A 22102-nucleotide genomic window follows, 5' to 3' on the forward strand; every position below is an offset into this window, starting at 1 on the left:
CGGCGCTATAAATCTGAAGCGTCACTTAGGTTTTGCAAGTGAAGCCACTTGAGTGTGTGAGCTGCATTTGTTTGCTGGCTGTTGCATCCTCGGGTAGGGGATCAGGGCACAGGACGTTGACTTCCCACAGCGATGCGAGGGCTGAAGCGCCAGCAGCCTGGCAGGTTAAACGTTCCTCTGAAATAGGCTCTTGTGTCAGGTCTTGGCATACCTTGTTCTGGATTGTACAGGTTGCAAAGGTCTGCCAGATGGGGGGTTCCTCCCTGCTTTGTGGGCCACCTGCCCCAGGAGGAGATGTGCCCAGCCCAGGCTGCACCCGTGGGTGAAGCTGTAGCTGTCTGCATGGGAGGAAAGAGTGTGTCTTGGTGTGAGCCTCAGAGCATCAGGAGACGGGTTTGGTGGACTATTTGCCAAGCATAAATGGCACATGTACAAATATAAGAAAAATGTCTGCTTTACCTGAATGCCCCTTGCGTAAAATAAATGCCAATCGCAACTAATTAGCTAACAGACCCACTGTGGATGACTCCGCCATCCATTTATGCACTTGAAAACCCCGTTAATTTCCACTGGTGCCTTGCAGCAGAGCTGCAACCGAAAGGCTCGAGCGTGCCGGGGCTCTTTGCCTCCCGACAGCACGGCTCGTCCCGCCCCGCGCACGAGGACCACGCCGTGCTGCTCCCCGCAGCCGCCAGGAAAATGACGCGGCGTCGCTCACCGCTGCTGCCGTGTCGTGTTTTGTCACCCTGCATAAGCCGAGGCGTTGGCGCACGCTGCGTAAGCCGGCGTTGATTATCTCTGGGCTCACCTTGCCGCTCGTGTTAGCCTTCGTTAAGCTTTTGGGGAGCTGGGGCTGATCAAAGTCACAACAAATGGCTCTTTTGCTCTTCTTTTGTTGCTTTGACGTGCCGCTTGTCAGGGAAAATACAAACCTGTTTCTTTGCACGGGGAAATTAAAGAAATCTTTGTTCTGGCTTCGCGTTGCATGTTTTTTAACCCTTCGGCGCTGTTTGTTGACATGCTGGTTCCAGCAGTTCGCCGCCTGTTTGCAATTAGTCCTCGGCTCTCCTGCCCAGCCTGGTCTGGAGCTCGTTTAAAGGAGGGGTTAAATTTCCTTGGTGTAAACATTTTCTGCTTTCCGAGCTTGTCATTATTTGTTTTCTCAGCACGCTCATTTTCTGAAGCACTGTAGGACCCACAGTGTGGGAGACAGACCCTCGCATAAAGAGTTTAGAGCTCACACCTCCGAGCATCTTCACATTAGGCACTTAACCAGTGCCTAACACCCACTAAAAATCAGTGAGAGCTCCGTGCTTAACTCCTGCCAAAACAGCCGTTAGGGCCCGAGCATCTGACAGCTCCCGTTGACCATCCCTGTAGACAAAGGGCTGGCAGAAGGCAGCAAGAAGGAGCAGTTCTCCCTGGGAATGTGTTCACAATGTGCCCAGGGACTCAGAAGCAGCCTGCATCTAAGCCACGACATATTTTGCCCTTTGGGACCCATAGCTGTCACACAAGCATCTTTGCCGTGCCTGTGCTCGCTGCGATTGCGATCCAGCAAGCCCCTAAAACTGGTTGGAGGCAAGGCTGGTGGCATAACTACAGTAAATGATTTGCCACGTTTTGCCGTTTTCTGTATCGTGGTTCCTCTCTGAGGCTCTTTGGACTTCAGAAGGTTGGTCTCAGCTTAGGGGTGATGAGGTCTTGTTGTAAGCCCCATGCGAAGTCAGTCAACACCAAAACCGAGTTGGTTTCATGACCCTTCTGTAACACGGGGTGCTGCTTGCTCAGGTGGGCAGGGGCTGGGAGAGCAGGAAGGCTGCTTCCCTCGGCGTTTCACCTGGAAGGAAAACTCCAGTCAAGTCAAAACTTCCTCAAAGCGGCGATGTTCGGAGTACAGGGAGTGTCAAAATCCTCCTTGGCCGTGGGTTTGTGCTGGTGCGTGGAGCAGACGCTCAGCAAGGGGAAGGCAGCTGTTGAGCTGTGATTGCTGCTTATTACGCTAATTACAACAGTCTCACCGGTATCGTGAGCTTCCCTTCTCCTTCCCCCATCTGTCTGCTTGGCCATCCGTGGTTGCTGATCTTTGAGAGGGGGACTGTCTTTCGGAGGTACAGTTGAAGTGTTTTGTTCCGCGGGGAGCCCAGCTGCCCTCCCCCTCTGCTTCCCGTGCTGCTGCGGGGGAATAATCCTGTTCGGCACGTAGGAGGAACGGTGGGGATTTGCTGATCTGTCCTGAAATAAGGGCACAGAAGGGTGAGATGTGGCACAGGTCCTGCGCCATGGCAGCGTGGCTGGCTCTGCCTCCTGTGTGACAGTGGAGCAAAGGGTTTTGATCCCCGGTTTCGGACTCGAGCGCCCTGACCCCCAAAATCGCAGCTGTTCTTTTGTTGCGAGGAGACAATGCAAGTTAAATCTCAACAAAAAAGAAATCACGGCTCCTCTGGATGCCCACCTGGTTTCTATTTGGGGGACGAGTCGGGGGGTTATTCGCTTTGAAGATCGGCCTGCTCCAAAGCAGCCTGGAAACTGCTTTCTGAGCCACGAAACAATGAGACTCACTAAATCTCTAACAGCAATAATTGGTTCTAAAGGGCTGATGTATTTAGTCTGCTAATGTTTAGCAAACATGTTTGCGTTACCCTTTGAAGATAATGCTGCATGCAGCAGGGTTTGGTAGGGAAAAAAAAAAAAAAAGGAAGGGAAGAAATGGCCTGTGGTTTTCAGTCTGTACAGGCTGGTGGGAGCAATAGCAGTCAGTATTGCTGTTGTCTCCACGTTAAATGTGAGAGATGGAGTTTTACTGTCCTGGTGAGCCAGTGCTGGTGGTGCCCTCAAGCTCTGCACCCAAGGCTCCCATCTGGGGACCCCGGCGCGGTGATGTTTGTGTCTTCCCTGTGCTCCTCCACGGGTGTGGGGCAGTCGTGCAGTCCCCCGGCTGGGGACAACTGCACCCTGTGCCTCGTTGTTGCCATCGTGGCCTCACCCGGCACCTCCTCGCAAGGTGGCTTTGACCTTTTTCTAGCCTGTTATATAGGGCGAGTGGGGACAAGGCGTGGAGGGATGCTCCAAGGGCACCTCCTGCATGGGACGCACCACCTGGAAGACCAGGCTTAGCAGCACAAGGGTGGTTGGAGCGAGGGCTGTGCGCTGCTTGTGCCCGTCTCAAGGGGCAGCAAGGAGAGCTGGGACCCCACAGCCTCCCCGGGAGCTGCGCTGGGGTTAGGGCCACGTCCCTGCTCGACCCAGGCCTGATACGGTCTTAATCCCTCCCTTGGAGTCCTGCTCTCCCCCGCTTGTTCGGCAGCTGGTTTAGCTGCGTTTCCCTGTAGATTGCGATAAGATAAACGCTTGGCCATGTTTTACGATAAGGGAGAACGGTTTAGAAGATGACAGCTTATAAAGGGGAGGGATTGGGGTTTCCAGCTGCGCGCTCTCGCGGGCTCGGCCGTGGCCGCCTTTGATGAGGGCTGCGATTGATCCCGCGCCGGCAGCGCCAGCCTGACCTTTCCGTGACGGGCTGAGCAGCTCTAATGGTCTTGATGGGGCTGGCGGTTTGTATATTGTGCTTGATGTACGAGGCTTGACGTGGGGCTGAGAAACGGGGCTGGAAGATGACTGACAAGCCTTTTCTGCTAAGGATGCTGAGGCACGGGCTGTTTTCCAGCGATTTCTTTCAGTGTTGTTGCCGAATTATCTTGGAGCAGAGAAGTTTTGCTGTTAAGTATCTTCCTGTATGTAGCATCTAAGCAGTTAAAGAGGATAATGAAGTAACTTGCAGGCCAGAAGGCTTATAGCTAAAAAGACTGTTCAAATTATCCACTTAAATTAATTAATATTTAGTGAATTGTTTTTACCCTGACTTTAATGCTCAGGCTCCTTAGGCAGATAAAACAATGGAATAGCTTGAGCCCGAGACTTTTTTGTAACTCAGCTGTATAAAATTTTGAATCCTCGAGTTCTTGCAAGCAACGCTAAAACCTGTTAATTTCAGAGTCGAGCTCTGTATAAATCACACCCTGGTTGGCATATCTCATGGGTGCTTGTGGCAAGACTAATGAATTTCATGGTTTGTTATGAGCTACTAAAACCAATACAAACACGCAAAACCCGTTGTAATCTCAGCATATCATTCGAGGAAACAATTTATTCCTGAGTGTGAGCAAATGTCAAGCCACGATAACAAATTGTTGTTCCTAATTAAAACAAAGGGAAGGATAGCAAACAACTATTGTCATTTGTATCCAGTGCCAGCCTGTCTCAGGGACACGTGGGCTCCATCCAGCCTTCGTACCAGGACAGGCAGGCTGTAAGCCTTGCAGTATCCCAAAAGGTATTGACCTGCCCTGTGCACTTCAGGCAGGGTGCATGGGGGTTATGGTCCTGAATGGGCTGGGGACAGTGAAATTAAGTTGAGTTGCCATTATTTTATTTTATTTTATTTTTTAATTTAATGTCAGGGTAGGAAATCAAAGCCCATTTTGGCACCCCTCTTCCCACTGAGCATTAAGGGGGCTGTGCATTACCCGACGTGGGGACCCCACCGCGTTCCTGACCACAGCCGATCTCCCTGCATTTGCAGATGCACTTGGAAATGTAGAAGACTCGCAGCATCATGAAAGCCCATTTATGTTGGTGACATACACACGTTCTCCTCCTAGATGTGTGATATGTTACAGGAGCAGGAGATGAATCTAAAACGTGCTGGCGTTACCTCGCTGCATTTAATGCAGCTGGGGACCAAGCAGGTCTTTCCTCCTAGCTGGCCAAGAGCAAGCACTCCTATCTGGCCGTGTCAGAGCAGAAACACAGCGATCTTAAACCACTGGGTGTTTCTGGGCAGCTTGGCCAACACGTGCTGCCCGGGGCCGTGCCCAGCCCGGGCAAGGGGCAGTGCCGAAATCCAGCCGCCAGCCGGGGAAGGCTGGCGCGGTTGGGGTTCGGTGGGTACAAACCCTGCTCGTGTTGCTTGGGCAGAGCCCTGGGCTGGCTCGAGACTTGCTGCTGAGCGTGGAGACAGCTGAACGTGCTGGGAAAGGAAAACACTGCTTTCCTGGGGTTTTGGGGGGAGTGGGCGGAGGCAGAGCCTTCTCGTGCATGGCGCTGAGGGGAGCGCTGTGAGCAAAGACATGAAACCCCCAGGGCACAACCAGTGACCCAAAACACCCCATCAGACAGGTCTGAAGCAAAAATAAATAAATAAAAAATCATCTACAGTGACGGCGACCCTGACAGTGTCAGGTAGTGGTGAGAAGGGCTGCAGCGAGGGAGCCCCGAGCTGCTGCTGACGTACGTGGTAGCGCGCGGTTATCCTGTACATGCAGCTTCTATTTTTTGTAAATGGAAAATTAATTCGTGTAACTGATCAAAGGTTTAGATCTTTAGAAAACGCACCGCAAGATAAGCTGAAGATTTATGGATTTCCTTCGTAGCATATTTTCACTGAGTGCTTTATTGTTCGTGGAAAGGCCCCAAGAAAAATATTTAATTAAATAAACTCAAAGCTCTATTTTTTAGCTTAAGTTTCGACGCAGTGCTCTAATGAGGCTTTTGTAGACATTATTAAGGGACACTATTAAAAAGCCGTCAGATGAGAATGCTGTCAGGCTAGCAAAGGGGGAAGAACCAAAACATGAGCATGCAGATTGTTGTTCACATTCTGTTACAAATCTGATTTTAACGTACAAAAGTAAAAAACGTAGTAGTGCAGAGTTCAAGCCGGAGGCTATGAAAAGCCTTATTGTTGCTAAGCTGTGTAAAGCTTCTTGCATTAGGGTGATTAAAAAAAAAAAGGGGGGGGGGGTGGAATACAGCGATGGATGGAAATCCAGCCTGCAGCTCCGGCACCGGGGTGCGCTGTCGGTGTGCGTGCACCCAGGCTGTGTGCTCGCTGGGCTGCGTGTGCATGGTGCCGGGTCCTCCCACCTCGTCACCAGCCACCTGAAATCGCAGGTTTGTGTGCTCCAGGGGTGCCAGGGCAAGTGGGCTGCATGTGAAGGGTAGCGCCGGTGAGGGTCGGGTCTGTCTCGCGGGCTGGATTAGCGGGGAGCACCGATAGCTGTCTGAAATCGTCTGCGGTATTTACAGGCTGTACCTCTCCTTCTGTGTCGTCTGCTGCTGGGCTCGATACGGTTTTAAAAACTAAATTCCTCCTTGCAGACTGACAGCACGGATCCTCACCCGTGCGTCTGCCAAAAATAAGTGAAGCGCAGCGGCAGGAACAGCAGGAGGAACGTGTCTGTCTCGCGCATGGCAGCAGCCACGTGAAGGTACGAACGGCAGTCCTGGGGAAGAGCCGAGCAGGCTGGGGTTTTGGGATTAACAGTCTGCATCGGATGCTAGTTCCTTTGCCTCTCCCTCTACCCCGTTTTAGCTCAGAATCCTTTGGAGATAAGGCATCCCCAGTTCTGGCGCTGAGAGGTATGGGGGGGCCTGCTGCCTCACTTAAAAAAAAAAAAACAAAAAAAAAAAAGGAAAAAGCTGAATCTAATTTAAAGGTCTGACCTGCATTTCATGGCTTGGGTTCTCCAAAAAGCTTTCCATGCACCTTGGGCACAGCCCCGCATGCTCTGCATCTCCTCAAGAGCCAGCGTCTGGCTGGGTGGAACAGGACTGGCTCCGCTGGGAGCAGTGCCGCAGGAGGCTTTGCTGCTTTGCACCTTGGTGTTCCCCCCCGGTGTTTGCAGAGCTGCTTGCTCTGCTGGCTGCTGCCCCGTGGCCTCGGGCAGGAGGTCCTGCTGGTGTCCCTGCTCGTGCCCCAGATGTCCCCAGCCCCAGGCAGCGCGCTGGGACTGCGCGGAGCACAGCCCGTCCTGGCGTCGGAGCCGGCGCTGGCAGGGAGAGCGGAGATTGCTGTGCAAATTACAGGGTGAGTGTGGGAACGGAGGGGGGAAAAAAAAAAAACAACAAAACACTGCCCATATCCAGTTCTGCATTTCTGTGGGTAGAAAGAGAGGTGGGAAAGTAAGCTGTTGTTGTGCACAAAGCCAGGCTTGGCGAAGGGGAGCTGCTGACCTGCTGTGTCACCGTCCCTGAGCAGCCCAGGAGAGCAGGGGACAGCCTTTGCCCCACGGGCAGCTTTCTGGGATGGCAGAAGCTGGAGCCTGCACAGCATCCCGAGGTAGCACGTCCCTGACAAGCAGAGGATGTTCACTAAATAATTCAGAAAGGCAACTTGACCTGACATCTGTCAGGTTTAGCAGCCGGTGACCTTGAGGGTGCCAGGCTGCTGTGGCTGCACGTGGCCGTGCCTTGTAGCTCGCTGTGATCACAGACAGCATCACGTGGAGCCTGGCGGCTGATCGATACGCCAAGGTGATAAAGAAGACAGCACTTGAAAGATGTGGGCTCTTTTACAGCGACTTTTCGTACCAGCTGTAGGGATGAGTTTGTGCAAATGTCAGGAAGTTTAAAGCTTGGGTCTTTGCCTTTAAAACCTGGAGCAAAGGGCAGAACGAAGTGGCTGTGGTTACGAGCAGAGCTGGCCATCACACACTTGTGAACCTGAGCACGGCTTCCTGCTCTGATGCAATTGCTTTTCTATTTCAGTAGCTCAGGTTTTACCTCGGGTCGTTCGGAGTATTCGCTTCCCTGCGGGTAGTTGTCAGCATCCATCCCTGTAATGATGCAAGTCCTTCATGTGACCTTCAGAAATATGCTCCGCCGGCTCAGTCCTCACCTTGCTGCTTAATGAAACGCCCATTTCACCTGCGTAATGTGCAGGATCCATCAAGAAATACCGCGTGCCTCCTGGAGTTATTCCAACACATGACCTTTTCACAGGCGCTGAGTAGGTAGCAGTAATACGGAGCAATTGCCAACGCGCTGGCAGCTCTCAGAGCAGGAAGGCTCATTTCCACTTTCCGAAGACAGTTGTGTGTCCACAAGTGGCATCTTGTAATCTGATTTCTTGTCTCAGAATAGCCCGTCCATTGGATTTGGGGGATATTTAGGCCTGTGAGCATCAGAGCAGGAAGTCTGCTAGGAACTGATTAGACTTGCTGTTTGGAGACACCGCCCGCTCTCGCTCGTAGCTGTGCAGCTGAGATGCTCTAAGCAGTGGCTTGGCTGATCCTTTACATCAGCTCATGATTCTCACCCACGTTTCGTCTTCGTGCATCAGCTTACGCTTAAAAGTTTGCAGTTTCTGGTGCGATCCCTTCCTTTGGGATGACCCAGTTGGCCAAGACAGCCAGGCGAAACGTGCTGCAGGGCTCAGCTCTGCTGTAGGATGCCCGGTTGGGTGCCCGGGGCTCGCACGTCCATCTCCCTGCCCTCGGGGCTGTGCCAGGCTGATTCTGGGGGGTTCCAAGCTGCTGCAGGGCGAGTGACGCCGAGTACGTGTAGGAGAGGTGGGCTCGGGAGCTCGCACCCTGCCGGCGGGGCTCCTGCTCGAGTGGCACTCGCGCACTAATTGACGCCTTGCTCCCCTCCCGAATGTTTATAGCTCGGGGCCTTCGCTCCTTGGAAGTTAATGCAGATAAAGGCAGGCGTTTTACTCATGTATTCAGTGAAAATTAGCACCTACAGGACCTGTCATATTGAGTGGTGCGTGTTCTTTGTGCTAGCCGCAGCCCCTGTTACTGCTGTGTGCTTTTAACAACATACTTCCAGGGAAGGTTACAGTAAACACGGGTAATTTCTGCTCTGCAGAGTTTCTGCTCTACATTATCATTTTACAAGCAGGCTTCTTTATTTGCTTTTGCCCCGTTCAGTTTTGTCTCACTTCCTTTGTATTTTAATTAACATGTTCTGAAGTTAAGAGGAAAATACGTCATCCTGGGGCCTTGGCATGCTCACCAGACAGAGGCGAGCTGACAGCCTGCCTGCAATGCCGGCGAAAGCTGGAGGGGACAAAATGTGGCAGCTTAGGAGGCTGGAGGGCAGGGGGGGCTTTTTTTCCTGCAGGTGTGGTTGGAGGGGATCTTCCTCGGCAGCGCTCAGCAGAGGTGGTGGTGGTGCTGCTGCCACCAGGGGAAGCTTTGACCCGGCTGGGCACAGGAACAGCTTCAGGGATCAACTCCTGCACTTGCTGCTTCTAATTCAAAAAGAGAGGGGAGTAAGAAAGCGTTCAAGTATTTCATTAATAGCCATGACTATTGCCTTTCATCTAACGTGATGCCTGAGCCGGGTGAGGGCTCTGCACGTCCCCTGTCTGTCTGTCTGTCCTGCGCCTTGTGCTGGGCCGGGTGCGTTGGGCGACGCTGGGCTGGGGCATCCCAGCCGAAGGGCTCGCCCTGCGTACTTTGAGCATAATGCTCTGTAATGAAACCTAATTTATGAGCCTTAATAATGGTAATTTAAGGCATTTTTAGGCTGGAGGAAGACTCGCAGCTGTAGTTTCTGCACCCGTCTGTGTTCTGTAAACACGGTTAGCGCTGCCAAAAGCAAGGGCTCGCAAAGCTGGAGCTAGGCCCTGGAAGCCAGGAGCACGCCGTGGAAACAGTGCACGTTGGGAACGTTTTATCTGCCTCTTTTATCGTCCCAAAACACGGAAATGAGGTTTTGAAATTTCACTCTGCAAACACCACAGCTTCGTTTGCGACCTTATTCCCAAGCAATGAGCTGAGAGCTCCCAGCAGCGGAGCTCCATCCCTCCGTGCCTTTGCTTTTCCCCCGCGGGGCGGAGGAGCGGGGCAGGGGGCTTCAGCATCCCCGCTGGGGCAGCTGCTCCCCGGGGGCTGCAGCGCCTGCCCGAGGCGCTCAGAAAAGGTGTGAACGGGGCACCTCTGGGGGCCGTAGCAGAGAAAATGCATTAAAATATGCGGCAACCGAAATGCCACGCTAATAACTCGCGTTTCCCAGAATATTTAGCCCTGCCGGTGCGCAAACAGGCTGCGTCTGAAAAACCAGTGGGGAATCGTAGCGAGTGACTGCAGAAAATAATTAAGAGGGCACTGAAAGCCAGGAGAAAAATGATCCGTTGCTCAGAGCCAGCAGATCGTTGCTTTAATAGCCCGCTTACCTACGAAGCCGTGCCTTAAGTTTGACGGCAAGTTGCGATTGGGTCGGCATCAAATGAGACGGTGGTTGGGGAAGGATAATGAGTGTCTTCACACCATTCAATTTGGGCGGCTGGTGCGGAGCCAGCTCTTTGAAAGGCGCACATGCGAGCCGGAGGGAAGGATTTGCTCTCCCTTTCCCAAAGCAGCCCGCAGGGCTTATTGATTTATAGGAGCGGGCCGATTTCCATGTAAATCAATGCGAGGGTGGCCGGGCCGTGGCGGCGCGCGGTCCGGATGCGGTGCCTTTGGCTGGCTGACATCATTGCTCATTAGCATGCAGCAGAGGAGAGCAATGCAACAGCAGAGCCCCGCGCCGCTCCCGCAATTCTTCTCCGCGGGCTGCATCTCTGCTCCTTAGTGCCCGGCGCTCGCAGAGCAAGTCGGACACCCCACTGCCACCGCCAAGGGTCACTGAGGGGAAGGCAGCTCGGGGGGGCTGCTGGATTCAGCTGGCTGGGAGCAGAGAGGGAGCCCCCCCCCCCCCCCGGAGCTGCGATTCGAGCGAGGCGATGGAAGCAAAAGCTTGATGCGCGGGGCAGGAGCGGCGCGGTTTTCCAGGGGTGATTTTCCCCGCTGCTACACCACGTCGAGCACGAGCCTGCTCTGAGCGCCCAGAGCCCCGCTGCCTTCCTCACCATCGCCCCGGGCGGGCTGTTGCGCTGTTCTGCGAGCATCCAGGATGCTTTATTGCACTGCGGTGCTCGCGGCGTGCCGGGGAGCAGCTCGCCAGCCCAAAGCGAGCTGTCACAACTAGCGCAGCCACCGTCAGCAGCGGGGACAGGTAAGAGGCTGCCTTTTTGCGACAGCTTCGGAGTCGTCGTGCATTTTCGGGAGGAATGGAAAGCAGAAGGGAGGAGGGATGAGCGGTGTTCTGTGCGTGCACGTAGCTGCCTGATAACTTTGCTCCACGCGCTGTTAGTTAGTGGCGACCTTTAGAGGGGCCGTGGGTTTTTTTTTTTTCAGCCCTTGCCGTTCTCGTTGTTTGTGGATGTAAAAGGTTAATGGTTAAATTGCGTCGCTGCAGCTGCAGGAAGTCAGCAGCGGTGATGCCACTCGAACAGATTTTTCATTTTAAAAATAATCAGAAAGGCTCAGCTGGCTTTAAATAAGTATTAAAAAACCCTCATCTCTCAGTGCTAATTTTATTGCTTTGGCAAGCGCAGCCTCAGGAAGCCTGGGTTCTCTGGGCATTTTCTGAGCAGGCTGTGTGCAGGCTGGTATTGTGGATGATGACATTACTGTTCGGATGTTTATTGTGCTGGGTTTGGATTCCTGAGAACAGTTTTAAAGTAATAACGCGTCCTTCTTTGCAATGCCAGAATGTCTAAGTACAAACCAAGCTAGAACTGAAACCTGGAGGCTGTGTATTTCAATGCAATCTTTTAAAGGCAAATCTTTTTCTTTTTTTTCTATTCCTTGGAGGAACATTTTAAGCAGATGTGACACAGACGTGACCTGTGACCACGGAAAGATTTTAATCCAGTTACTCTTTGTTTTGTAGTCATGATTCCTTGGTTAAACAGTGATTGAATCTGTTCGAGCTGTTGAGGATTAGCGCTGGGCAGAATAATGCCAAAATAATTATTCGCACCAGATGCAGTGTCATCCTTTCAGTTTTAGCTCCCTTATCTCGTAACTTATCTGACTTATTTTTATTCCGCTATTTTTTCACCTGCTGTGGGAGCACTCGAACGTCTCGCATTAATTCCTTGTGTTTATAAGGGTGCCGGCTTGAGCCCGTGATAAAGATTTGTGAAGTAAAACTGTCTGCAGCTAACCAGATTACGTTTTGCTTCGCGTTTTAATCTCCTCCCGCTGCTTGTTTCATACCAGGCGGATGGAGCTGAACAAAACGACCCGGCCTCGTGCACTCGCTGGTGGCAGCCCGGCTCGGGGTGAGCCGGCACACACACACACACAGCAGTCCGGCAGCGATCGCTTGCACAACTGGGTCAGCACTGCCGCTCTCAGGGGACGCTGTCTGAGCCTCAACTATTGAAATAATTACAGTCTCGAGCGTAGCTTATCCCGCGTCTGAGCATTTTGCCTGTCAGCCAGGTTTTTTTCCTTTAGGACACGTGGCCTAGGATGTGCTGAAATTGAAAGGGGTTCGCTGCTTCCCCTGGTTTCTGCTTGTCGTGCTGCGAATGGGAGCGGGTGAAGTCCCTTTAGCCAGCACAGACAGCCCCGGGGCACGTCGCCGCTCCTGCTCCAGCCTCGCTGCTGGCCAAGGACCACTGCAGGGGGGGGACACTGCAGGAGCTGGAACTGGTGGGTGAAGGGAGAGAGACGGGGGGATAAATCCTGCTCATGGAGAGGCTGGTGTTAGGCAGACAGGACTGTGAGGATCTGCATGCTGAGCAGAGCCGGGCTGCTCCCTGGCTCGTGGAGAGCTGGTTCTGGATCTAGAGGTAGAGCCTACATCTTGCTAGAGCCTGAGGTTGGAGGCAGTTCTCTTCCTACAGTTAAGCAGAAGAAGAAAGAAACCCGTTGAGATACAGCTCTGTGTCTCGTTGGGCTGCAAAGCCGCTGAACGATGTAATTAAAAATCCGACAAGATAACCCGTGGCGTAGGGCAGTGCTGGGCAGCTGGGCAGGGAGCGATGCTGAGCAAAGCCTGGAGCGAGGGCTCGGTCCCTGCCAGGCAGAGCTGAGCTCTGGGGCTGGGCTTGTCCTGCCCCAGGGGACACCAAACCCCTCCAGGTGTCCCCAGCCCCCTTCCCGGGGCTCCCTGCCCAAAATCATGAGATTGTCGTAAGGATTGGTTCCCTACCAGCTTTGGGGTTGTCACTGAGCCTATTGTGCTCTCTGACTTGGAAACTTACGCTTGCATTTCATCTCTGTGACTGGGGAGAAATAGGCGGTTGTTTTCCTTTCTGTATTCTAAGAGCTGGACCTTTAAGGGGAAAAAAAAACAACACAGATATGTTGAGATGTGAGCCTGAGCTGGCAGGCTGCCTCCCTCGTTTAGGATGTGTCAGAGCAGCCTGTTGGACACCTTCCCTCCTGCTGGCCTGCCTGGCCAGGGATGGGGCTCGCTGCATCGTGCTCTTCTCTCCCGGGCTTGGTCTGCAGCTCGCACCGGCTAGCAGGGAGCCCACCCCTGTCTATCCTATGTTATGGGAAATAAAAGTGCTGCGTCCTCTGCAAAATATCTTGAGAACTCCAAATAGACTTCATCTGAGGTCTGCCACGTTATTAATAGTCCTTAATGTAAGCATCTTACCTTTATGCGTTGGATCTGTCGTGGTCAGCGTTGGGGGCTGCAGCTCAGGGGAGCAGTCTGGATCTGGATCAGGAGCGTGCTCAGCACCACGGGGCTCTCGCCCAGCTCGGGAGGGGACTGGTGTTACTGGAGAGAGCCGGGGCGCCCCTGGGCTCCACGAGCCCACCCACAAAGCACCCCAGCTCCTCCGGTTGGGTTTAGCCACAGGGTGGCACCTGAGCACGGGAAGGTTGGTGTGTTTTAATCCGTCCTGTGGTGCCGCTGAGAGCTCTGGCCATGGTTTTGGATGCAGTCCTGCTTTCTTGCCTGTCTAGGAATGCACAAAGAGAACCCAGACTGGGGATTTGGTGGTGGTGGTTTTATTTTTTCCCCCCAGCAAACCGTGCACTCTTTTGCCCCAACTCCTTGGTCTCATCGTTCAGGTGCCCAGCTTTGTGTGTTGATGGTTCTTGTCTACCCCGTGGGGCTGAAGACGACAGACAGCAAAACTGGAGGCTGCCTGGGGCCATGCCCCAGGGGAGCAGGATTCGGGGACAGCAGTGGGGACCTACAGGCAGATGCTCCACCTGCTGCTTCAACTCACCGTGAAGGCAGACCAAGTGGAAAACCATCCTAGGCTGGTTTGCTCATATTTCGCTGAAATTGGCAATAGTGGGGATAGTTCTTTTTTCTGCTTAATTAAGCACGAACAAATCTTGCAGTGGTAAAGGATTTTTACCAAGTCTTAAAAGTAAAATTAGTCTCCAGTCTGAATCCGAGCATGGACAGCATCAGCCAGGAGGGGAGAATTTTTTCCAGGAGTGGAAATGGGGTTTGTCATAAAAGTTTCAACACCGACCTGAGTGCCTTAGCAATTGCTGCTGTTGGCACCGTGAAGGTCGGAGGGAAATAAAATAATGTGCGGCAAGCCTTTCTGGAGGTGCGCAGCCTGTGCATGCTTGGCTGTCAGCACTGAGATCAGGAGGAGCTGCAGCTGTAGGAGTAGTTTGGTTGCTGGATTATTTCTCCCTTCCTTAGTTTCGTGGCATTACTGTGCTACCTGCTCTCTTGCTGCTGCCTTATGGTGATCTCTTAAGCCAACTGCTTGATCCAAGCATCCTGGGTCAACTGAGCTGTACTTAGAGGCCACCAAGGGCACCTTGTCCTCAGACACTGGATTGTTGCTACTGTAAATGCCCATGGCTAGTTCACCTCCGTTAGCCTTTCGCACCCTGGTTTTGCAGATAAAAGCTTTTTTTAAGCTTTCTTTTCAACCCGAGTCTCACAAAGTCTTTGCGGCTCATTCCTGCTGATAGTTGTGTTTGTTTTTCCTGGCTGAAGTGAGTCTAGAAGAGTGTAAAGTGGCAGAACCGTTTTGTCCAGAGAGATGCCACTTCGTAGCTGAGCTCTGTGGGCACCGGGCACCTCTGGGCAGCAGCTGCCTGGGGTAATGTGTAAGGTAAACACGGTGTTAGAGAAGTTGCAGGAGGATGCAGAGCTTCAGCTCCAACGTGGGGTGCCAGTCAGCGACTCTTCTTTCAGCCTGCCATGGTGAATTTGTAGGCAGAGCTCTGCTGCCGTGCCTCAGCTTCCCCATCTGTAAAATGGGAGAGCAGCGCCCGCACTGGAGGAGGGCTGCAGGGCGCTGGGTGCAGGAGTGAAGGGCTGCGGTTGTTTTTCAGTCAGGACAAACGTTTGCCTTGCCTGTGGGATCTGGAGAGATGGGTCTGTGTAGCTGGAGCTCGCTCGGGGTGGGAGGATGCCTCATTAGCTCTCAAATGAAGGGAGGAGATAACAGGCAGAGACATTAAGAAGCCCTTGTTAAGAGGCTCAGGGGTCACATGAGCTGCCCCAAATCTGCAGCCTCTCCCATTTCCTATGAAGCCTTGTGGTTTAGTGACATACAACTGACCGAAAAGTCTGATTGCAATCAGAATGATGGCTCAATCCTGGAAAAAAAAAAAAAAAAAAAAAGATCGCTCTACGCCACGATGCAAGGGAATCGTCCCATTATTTTTCAGACATCACATCCGAGCTGAGCAGAGGATTGCTTTTTGAGGGATTCCCAACCTTGCATGCTAACGTGCTCACAAATGCACGCAAATCCTTCATGGCAGCGGAGCACAGGCATCTCGTGGCCCGGCTGCGGACAAGGCTCTGTTCCTCACATCGCTCCCTGGTACAACCCATTTATTTCCATCGCGGAAGAAACGAGTGAGGAACAGAGATAAGCAGCGCGGGTAGATGATAAGAGCAGTTTGCCGAGCTCCTTCTTTGTCCAAGAGGAATTTTAACGTTTCTGCCACAGCTTTAAAGTGTCCTAAACTGGGCACGGGTCGCTTTGGTGCCGTTTGCTGCGTTATTTGCTGACTGCCGTGTGTAACAAGAGAGATCCTTGTCCCAGAGACCTTGTTGGTCAGTTTGACTCATGTTGAACCTCACAGATGTGCACCTAGGTTGGAAGCGTGCTTCTGCATCCCAAGCAAGAGGGACTTTGCGGCCAGGTTCTCCACTTGATCTGTTTGGCCCTGTTTCCTTTACGTTCCCCTTTTGTGTCTGGTTTTGGCTGCAGAAAGAAGAGGGCTCAGGTGAGGGCTGGTGGATGCAGCGTGTGCCAGCAGTGGGTGGGGAGGTAACGGGACGGGCTGGAGCCTCCCCGGTGCCAGGAGCACCACATCACGCAGCCGTCGCCAGATCGAACGCGTCCGTCTTGTAACTTCGCCCGATGAATTGCTGACCCTGAGTACAACAAATTTTTCAACCTGTTTTCAAGCCAACGCTGCTTCGTGCCATGTGCAGTCAGTTCGAGGCGGGCCTCTCTCCAGCTCCATCTGAAACCGGGAAATGTCATTTTCTCCCAGTTTTTTCTCCCCTCCCTCCCTCCCGGCCCGGCTGCAGGCTGTCCCACATGCAGCTCCCCGCGGAGCGGACGTGCCAGGATGCTCCACAGCCCGTGCCTCCCTCAGCGCCTTCCCTCTCTTCTTTGCTCTCGGCTGGCAGCTCCTGGATTTGCTCTCCACGCCTGAGGCTGGCAGTGCTGGCAGCTCTCCCTGCTTTCTTAGGAAACACAGCATCGCTGGCCTTCTCTTTGCTGGTTCGCAGCTCTGGAGTCGGGTGAGGTTCTGGGGTGCTCCCAGCTTCCAGGAACAGCACCGAAATCTCCAGCCTCTCCCTTGCTGGGCATCTCCGTTACTCTCTGGGGCAGGACTTCCCCAAGAGGGGCTTGCAGATCCTTTCTGCATTCTCAAGGACTAGCACGAGCCACCCCAGCGTGGCTGAGAGCAGGACAGAAGGGCTCAGGAATGAAGATGGCATTTCCAGAGGGCGATTGGCCTTATTTCCTTCTTGCTTTCAAAAAAAAAAAACAAACAAAAAAACCACCACCCAACCAACAGAAAACAACCGCCTGCTCTCAGCCCCAGCAGCATCGGGTTCCTTGGCCGAAGCCGCGAGCCGAGCTGGGGAGCAGCAGCCGTTCCAGACAAGGTGGTGGTGTTCAGCTGAGGCTGGTGGCTGGCCAAGTCGAGGGTTTGTCCCTGTGCAGGACGCGCAGCTCAGCACCCTGTATAAGGAAAGGCATGCAGCACGCCGGGGCGGCGCTGAGCTGCTCCGGGCTCGGACGCTCATCCTGTGGCCGCACCAATGCCTAACGTGGCAGAGGGAGCTGCCGGGCGGGCTGGTGGCCCCACGTGTCCCCAAAACCCATCAGCTCAGCACCAGGGCATCAGCAGCACCAGCATCTTATTGCTCTGGTCGCTATTCACACGATCGAGCACCGGCGTTAACTCACTTAACGCCCTCCTGCTTTGAGTTGTGGTTGGGGATATTGCTTTTGCAGTTTCATCTCACGTTTGAAATGTACATTTTTATATTAAGTTTTTACTCTGGGGAATTATTTTTAATTATAGGGAGCTGGGAGACGATCGAGTGAAGTTGAATAAGTGAGACCTATGTGAAGAAGTCATGGAAACCATATCATAGGAGCAAAAAGATACTCTTAGGACGCTGAGTATTGTTCCCATGAAACAGCATATCCTAACATAAAGAAAATACTTGTAATTAAAACTGTTAATCTTCCGTTTTTAACGAGGGGAAAGGAGGAGTACTGAACATCTCCAGGGCAAGATCTTGAAGTTTGTACAGTTTGCCCAGGGAGGCCGCAGAAACCCCATGCCTGGAAATGCTCAATTTTTAACGGTGCAGAGTTTTTACAGAGCCCGTTGTCCCGGCCTGGGGACATCACCAAGGGGCTCCGTGTGTCCTTCTCATCCTTTGCTCTCCTGATCCTCCCGTGGCCGCTGGCACGTAGCGCATCCCGGCGGCAGCGGGCCAGAGGCTGCCTGCGCTCGGCCTCCCTCCCCGTGCCGTTTTCTCCACCCTGCCACCTGATACCACAATTTCTCTCATTAGCTCTCCGAGCACACACGCTGCTGGGCTGTCTCCCTTTGAAGCCCGTGATGGATGTCCCGAAAATTAAATTTGGCAAAGGAGCCCTAAACTCCGTTAGGATAACTGCCCAAGTCGCAAACCCCGAATCCGAGGCTCTGGAGCTATTAATTATTTTTAACATCTTGTTGCATATCGGGCTGTTTCTAATCGTGTTGTGAAATGAGACGGAAACGGCTAAGAAACCAGCAGCTTTGCTGTGGCGGAGCGCCTTTCCACAGTAGCTGATTAATTAAAGGATTCGCATGAAATTGTGCCTTGATTATTTTTTAAGGTAACGGCCAGAGGCGATGCCGAGACTCTCTGGCTGGACGCAAACCAGACGCTGGGGGTGCGTTTGGGTCTGTGTGTACGTTAGATCCGATGAAAGGCAGGAAATGGGAAAATCTGGCAAATCTCCCTGGCTTGGCTGAACGGAGCCTCTTGACTTTTGCTAGAGTGCATTTTTTGTGCTGTAATGGCCAAGTGGAAACTTAGACTCAAAGCTGGATCTGAGCACTGGTATGCTTTGCTGGCCTTTGCGCGGCGCTTAAAAAGAAGGAAAGGTGTTTGAAAAATTAAAGCCCCTGATGTTTAACTGTTCCTGCTCTCCAATTTTCTTTGGAGGGTAGGGAAATTATAGCAGAGAGAGCTGCAATGGTCGCAGTAACTTTTCTCCTGCGTTTTGTCTGTTACCTTACTATTTCTGAAATGTGGGCCTGATTCCCCCTTCTGCTGCCCACGTGAAGTGACACCCAATTCCTCGGAAGTCAGTAGTGTTTGATTAGCTCAAATTAATTCAGAACCCTGCGCGGTTACTTTAAAATAGATAACATTGACCCACATTGTGGAAGAGCATTGTGTTTTCAGAAATAGAAAGCAATTTCTCAGCCCTCTGACCCCAGTTTGGGGGCATGGGGAGTGTTTTCAGCCTGGTTTGTCCTTCGCTATCACCCCTGGTGAATGGCTGGGGTGTTCTAGGAGCAGAGCAGCTGGATACTTGGGACCATGCCCATGAAAAAAATCTCCTCTGGACCACCAGCTGCAGGAAGAAACACTTAAAAGAAACGTTAAGTGGTAGTAGTTGCACTGAGTTATGCTAACGTGTGTCAAATGGCAACCTTTTGGTTGCTCTCTCTGTACTTCTTATTATAATATATTATATTATAATATTGCACGTGTCTTGGGCAGTGTGCAAGCTGACGTGCCGCTGAGCTGAGGCGTGTGCCATCGAGCTGGGCCGTTAGCATCCCGCTGGCGTGCGCCTGTAGCTTGTGTCGCCTCCCTTAATTTAATTTAGCTGTATATGTTCAGACTATAATCAATTTTTATGCTACTTTAATAAGGAAATTTATGCTATCAGTATGCAAAAGGACTTGTCATTCACAGCTTCCCGGTCAATCCACCATTTTATGCATTAGCCAAGTGCTTGGCTGTCCTAATTTTGGTAAGTGCTCCGCAATTACCGGCCGGTCCGTGCCAGGCAGGCGCGTGGCCCCTGGAAATGCTCTCTGCAGAGCAGCAAAGGGACGAGCAATTACATAGCCCCAAATGTCTGACAGTCTGACTCAGCTGAATTGCCAAGTGTTGTTACAGCAAATACGGACTTTTTATTTCCTGCGTGCAAGAGAGACAAATGCTTTGTTAGAAAATGCCTGAGCATAAAAAAAAAAAGTGGTTGAGCTCAGTTGCTGCAGGCCAGCGGCTGGCAGGGATCTCGGCTGTTTCCCGTTTGCAGTGCAGCTCACCAGGGGACCTCTTCTTTTTGCTCTCTCCTCCCCTTGCAGGAAGATTTGCCTTCACTGTAAGTGCTCCCAGGAAGAGCACATCGTGACAGTTATGCCTTTGGAGATGGAGAAGACCGTCACCAAGCTCATGTTCGACTTCCAGAGGAATTCCACCTCCGACGACGACTCGGGCTGTGCCCTGGAGGAGTACGCGTGGGTGCCCCCCGGCCTGAAACCCGAGCAGGTAACCGTAACGCCGAGATGCCAAAATACGTTGTGGGAATCTGCTCTTTGGAAATAATTGCCCTGATTTTTCAGGGGAGTGAGCACTTGCTGCGTACAATTCTGTTTCTGCGTGTGCTGTAGAAACTTTCTGATGCAGGTCTGGTCTGAATGCACAAATGTAATGACGTCAGGATGCGGTCCTCATGGGACCTGGGTTTTTCTGCGTCTGTAGGCGTAACTGGCAACTGAGAGGGGGGGAAACAAAATACTTTCAGGATGGATTTTGTTGTGGTTGTGGAAGGGAACAGGTACAGACATGCATATTACTGTTTCATGGGGAAGAAGTGGTGGGACACCAGTGTGCCTGGGGCAGCTGGCACACATTTCTGCTCTCCTGGGCCACCGTGCCCCTGCAGTAAGCCCAGGACAAACGGACAAAGCCAACAGGTCACTCTAAAAATGGGCAAGAAGTTTCACTTACTGGAGAGAATCTCTCCAATGAAGTTCAGGTATCTCTGTGTAGGACTTTGACAGGACGGATTAGACCTCAGCATGCTGTCTGCGTGGAAAGTGCACTGATTTCTGCTCCTTGCAGCTTACACGATTCGTTTCATTTTTATGCTGATCTTTTACATGTTCAGCTCAGAACTTAATTTGCAGTGGGGACTACAAAATGAGCTTAGCCTTGATAATTGCTATGGCAATCATTTTAAACCATGTAAGGAGGCTGGGAGAGGGTGGAAGGCTTTCATTCTTATTGTTACAGTTACTGTCTTTAAATCCTGTGTTTTCCTGAGATTTATTCAAAGGGCTTAGGCATTTCCTGAAATATTTTGGCACCACCCATAGGCTGTAAATATTATCTGTCTGATTAGAGAAAATCCAGTTGTTTAGGTTTCTTTTTTTTTCTTTTTTTTTTTTTTTCCCTCTTGTCTTTACAAGCCTGGCTTAGCGCTTGCTTTCAGCTCCGCAGCACCATTTGGTGCCAACCAGCCGTGGCAGTCAGGCAGCAGCCTTGTCTTCTGTCCCCTTCCCGGTGGTGGAGGCTCCCTTTGAGCCTCCCAGGAGGTGCGAGGTTGGGTGCATGGCCAGGTTCGGATGGTCCTGGAGTAGCTCTGCCTGTCCCTCATGCTGAGGGGACACGAACCAGGCGGGTTTCAGAAGTCTCCTTGCAGGACCATACCCAAGCTGGAGGCTCCTGCTCTCAGCATTGCCCTGTGCCCAGTGGCTTCTGGAGCCCACACTGGCCCATGTCACTGTAGCTTTGGGTAGAAATACAGCTATTTAGCAACGGGCAACGCCTGACCATGTAGACATGTTATCTGATGGTTGCAGCATGCCATGGACAGCAACTGAGACCCATCTCCAGCACAGTGGTGATATATCCCAGTAGATGTAGATGCTTCTTTGATCCCTGAGGTGATATTTAAGAAATTATTTCCCTTCAGGGAGTCTGGGATGCTCAGGAGAAAATAAGTCCATTGGTTCTAGCAGTAGGTACTGACGTCTGATGTGTTACCCAAGTTAAAGTATTTTTAGATTCTTCCAGCACCTGTTTCTTTCAGAGGTCACTGTGCTCCTCAATACAAACACGAGCTTTCTAACTACACTTCTCTGTCTGTGTTGCTGGGTCTTTCAGCAGATTTACCACTTCAGGCCTGTCTCTAATCACCATGGAGATAGATGAAGAGCAGCCATAAGCAGAGCCTAAGACAGGCACTGAAATCTTTCCAGCATAGCTCATCCGTCAGCCCGTTGGGGATCTCGCCTCTAGGGAGACAAAAGCAAGGTTTGGTTTCAGAAGAGCCACAAAGGGTCAGGCATTGTCCCTGCATAGAGAGCAGCACCCTGAGCTTCTCCTGTAGGTAGTGGTGGTGGTGCTGGGGTGGAGAGCAGCACCCTGAGCTTCTCCTGTAGATAACAGCGGTGCTGGAGGTGCCCTGGGGCGCCGGGGAGGTTGGCCTCCTGCACAGCCCAGCGTGGTGCGGTGAGCAGGAACCTCTGCAGTGACTTGCTGGAGCTGTACAGGGCTGCAGACAGACATGTGGCTTTCTGCTCGATGAGTCAAGCGTGCGTACGTGATGCAAAGCCTCTCGAAGGCTGGTGCCTGAAGCCTGCAGCTGCCGTCAAGCAGCTGGTGGTGGGCCCGGCTGCAGGATGGGGACACTGCTGTCAGGCTGGGGTGAAAATGCATATTTGCAGGCAATGAATTTTTCTCTGCCTTCCATTGACTTGCTGTCGTATTTCTCTGACATGAAACAGATGAAATGAAACAACTTTTTCTGCAATATTCTACTTTATTAAAATCGCCGCGCAGCATATGAGCTGGGGAGGTAAGTAGTCCCCTGAAAGACTAATGCAGTTTTCTTATTATACTTGGACAACAGCCTTCCTACCTCGCTGTTCTTGGGAGACGGTTTTCACGTCTCACTCAGCGCAGCAATTTACAGGGTTTCAGTGGGGGAAGTTGGCCAACAAACATGACATCGGTTTTTGGCAGTTTCAGTAGGTCATTT

At 52.2% G+C, this 22102-nt stretch overlaps 1 protein-coding gene across 4 annotated transcripts in view; it reads left to right on the forward strand.

Annotated features, from left to right (window-relative positions):
* Positions 1-22102, forward strand: part of PRICKLE2 (prickle planar cell polarity protein 2) — a 98760-nt gene that overhangs the window by 49752 nt on the left and 26906 nt on the right. For all 4 annotated transcript variants that reach the window (XM_035546779.2, XM_035546781.2, XM_035546780.2 and 1 more), the window contains one exon: positions 19422-19605. In XM_035546779.2, coding sequence (XP_035402672.1) covers positions 19422-19605 — 184 coding nt within the window. The remainder of the gene's footprint in view (positions 1-19421; positions 19606-22102) is intronic.

This window comes from Cygnus atratus, chromosome 10 (assembly GCF_013377495.2).
Source record: "Cygnus atratus isolate AKBS03 ecotype Queensland, Australia chromosome 10, CAtr_DNAZoo_HiC_assembly, whole genome shotgun sequence".
NCBI lineage: Eukaryota > Metazoa > Chordata > Aves > Anseriformes > Anatidae > Cygnus > Cygnus atratus.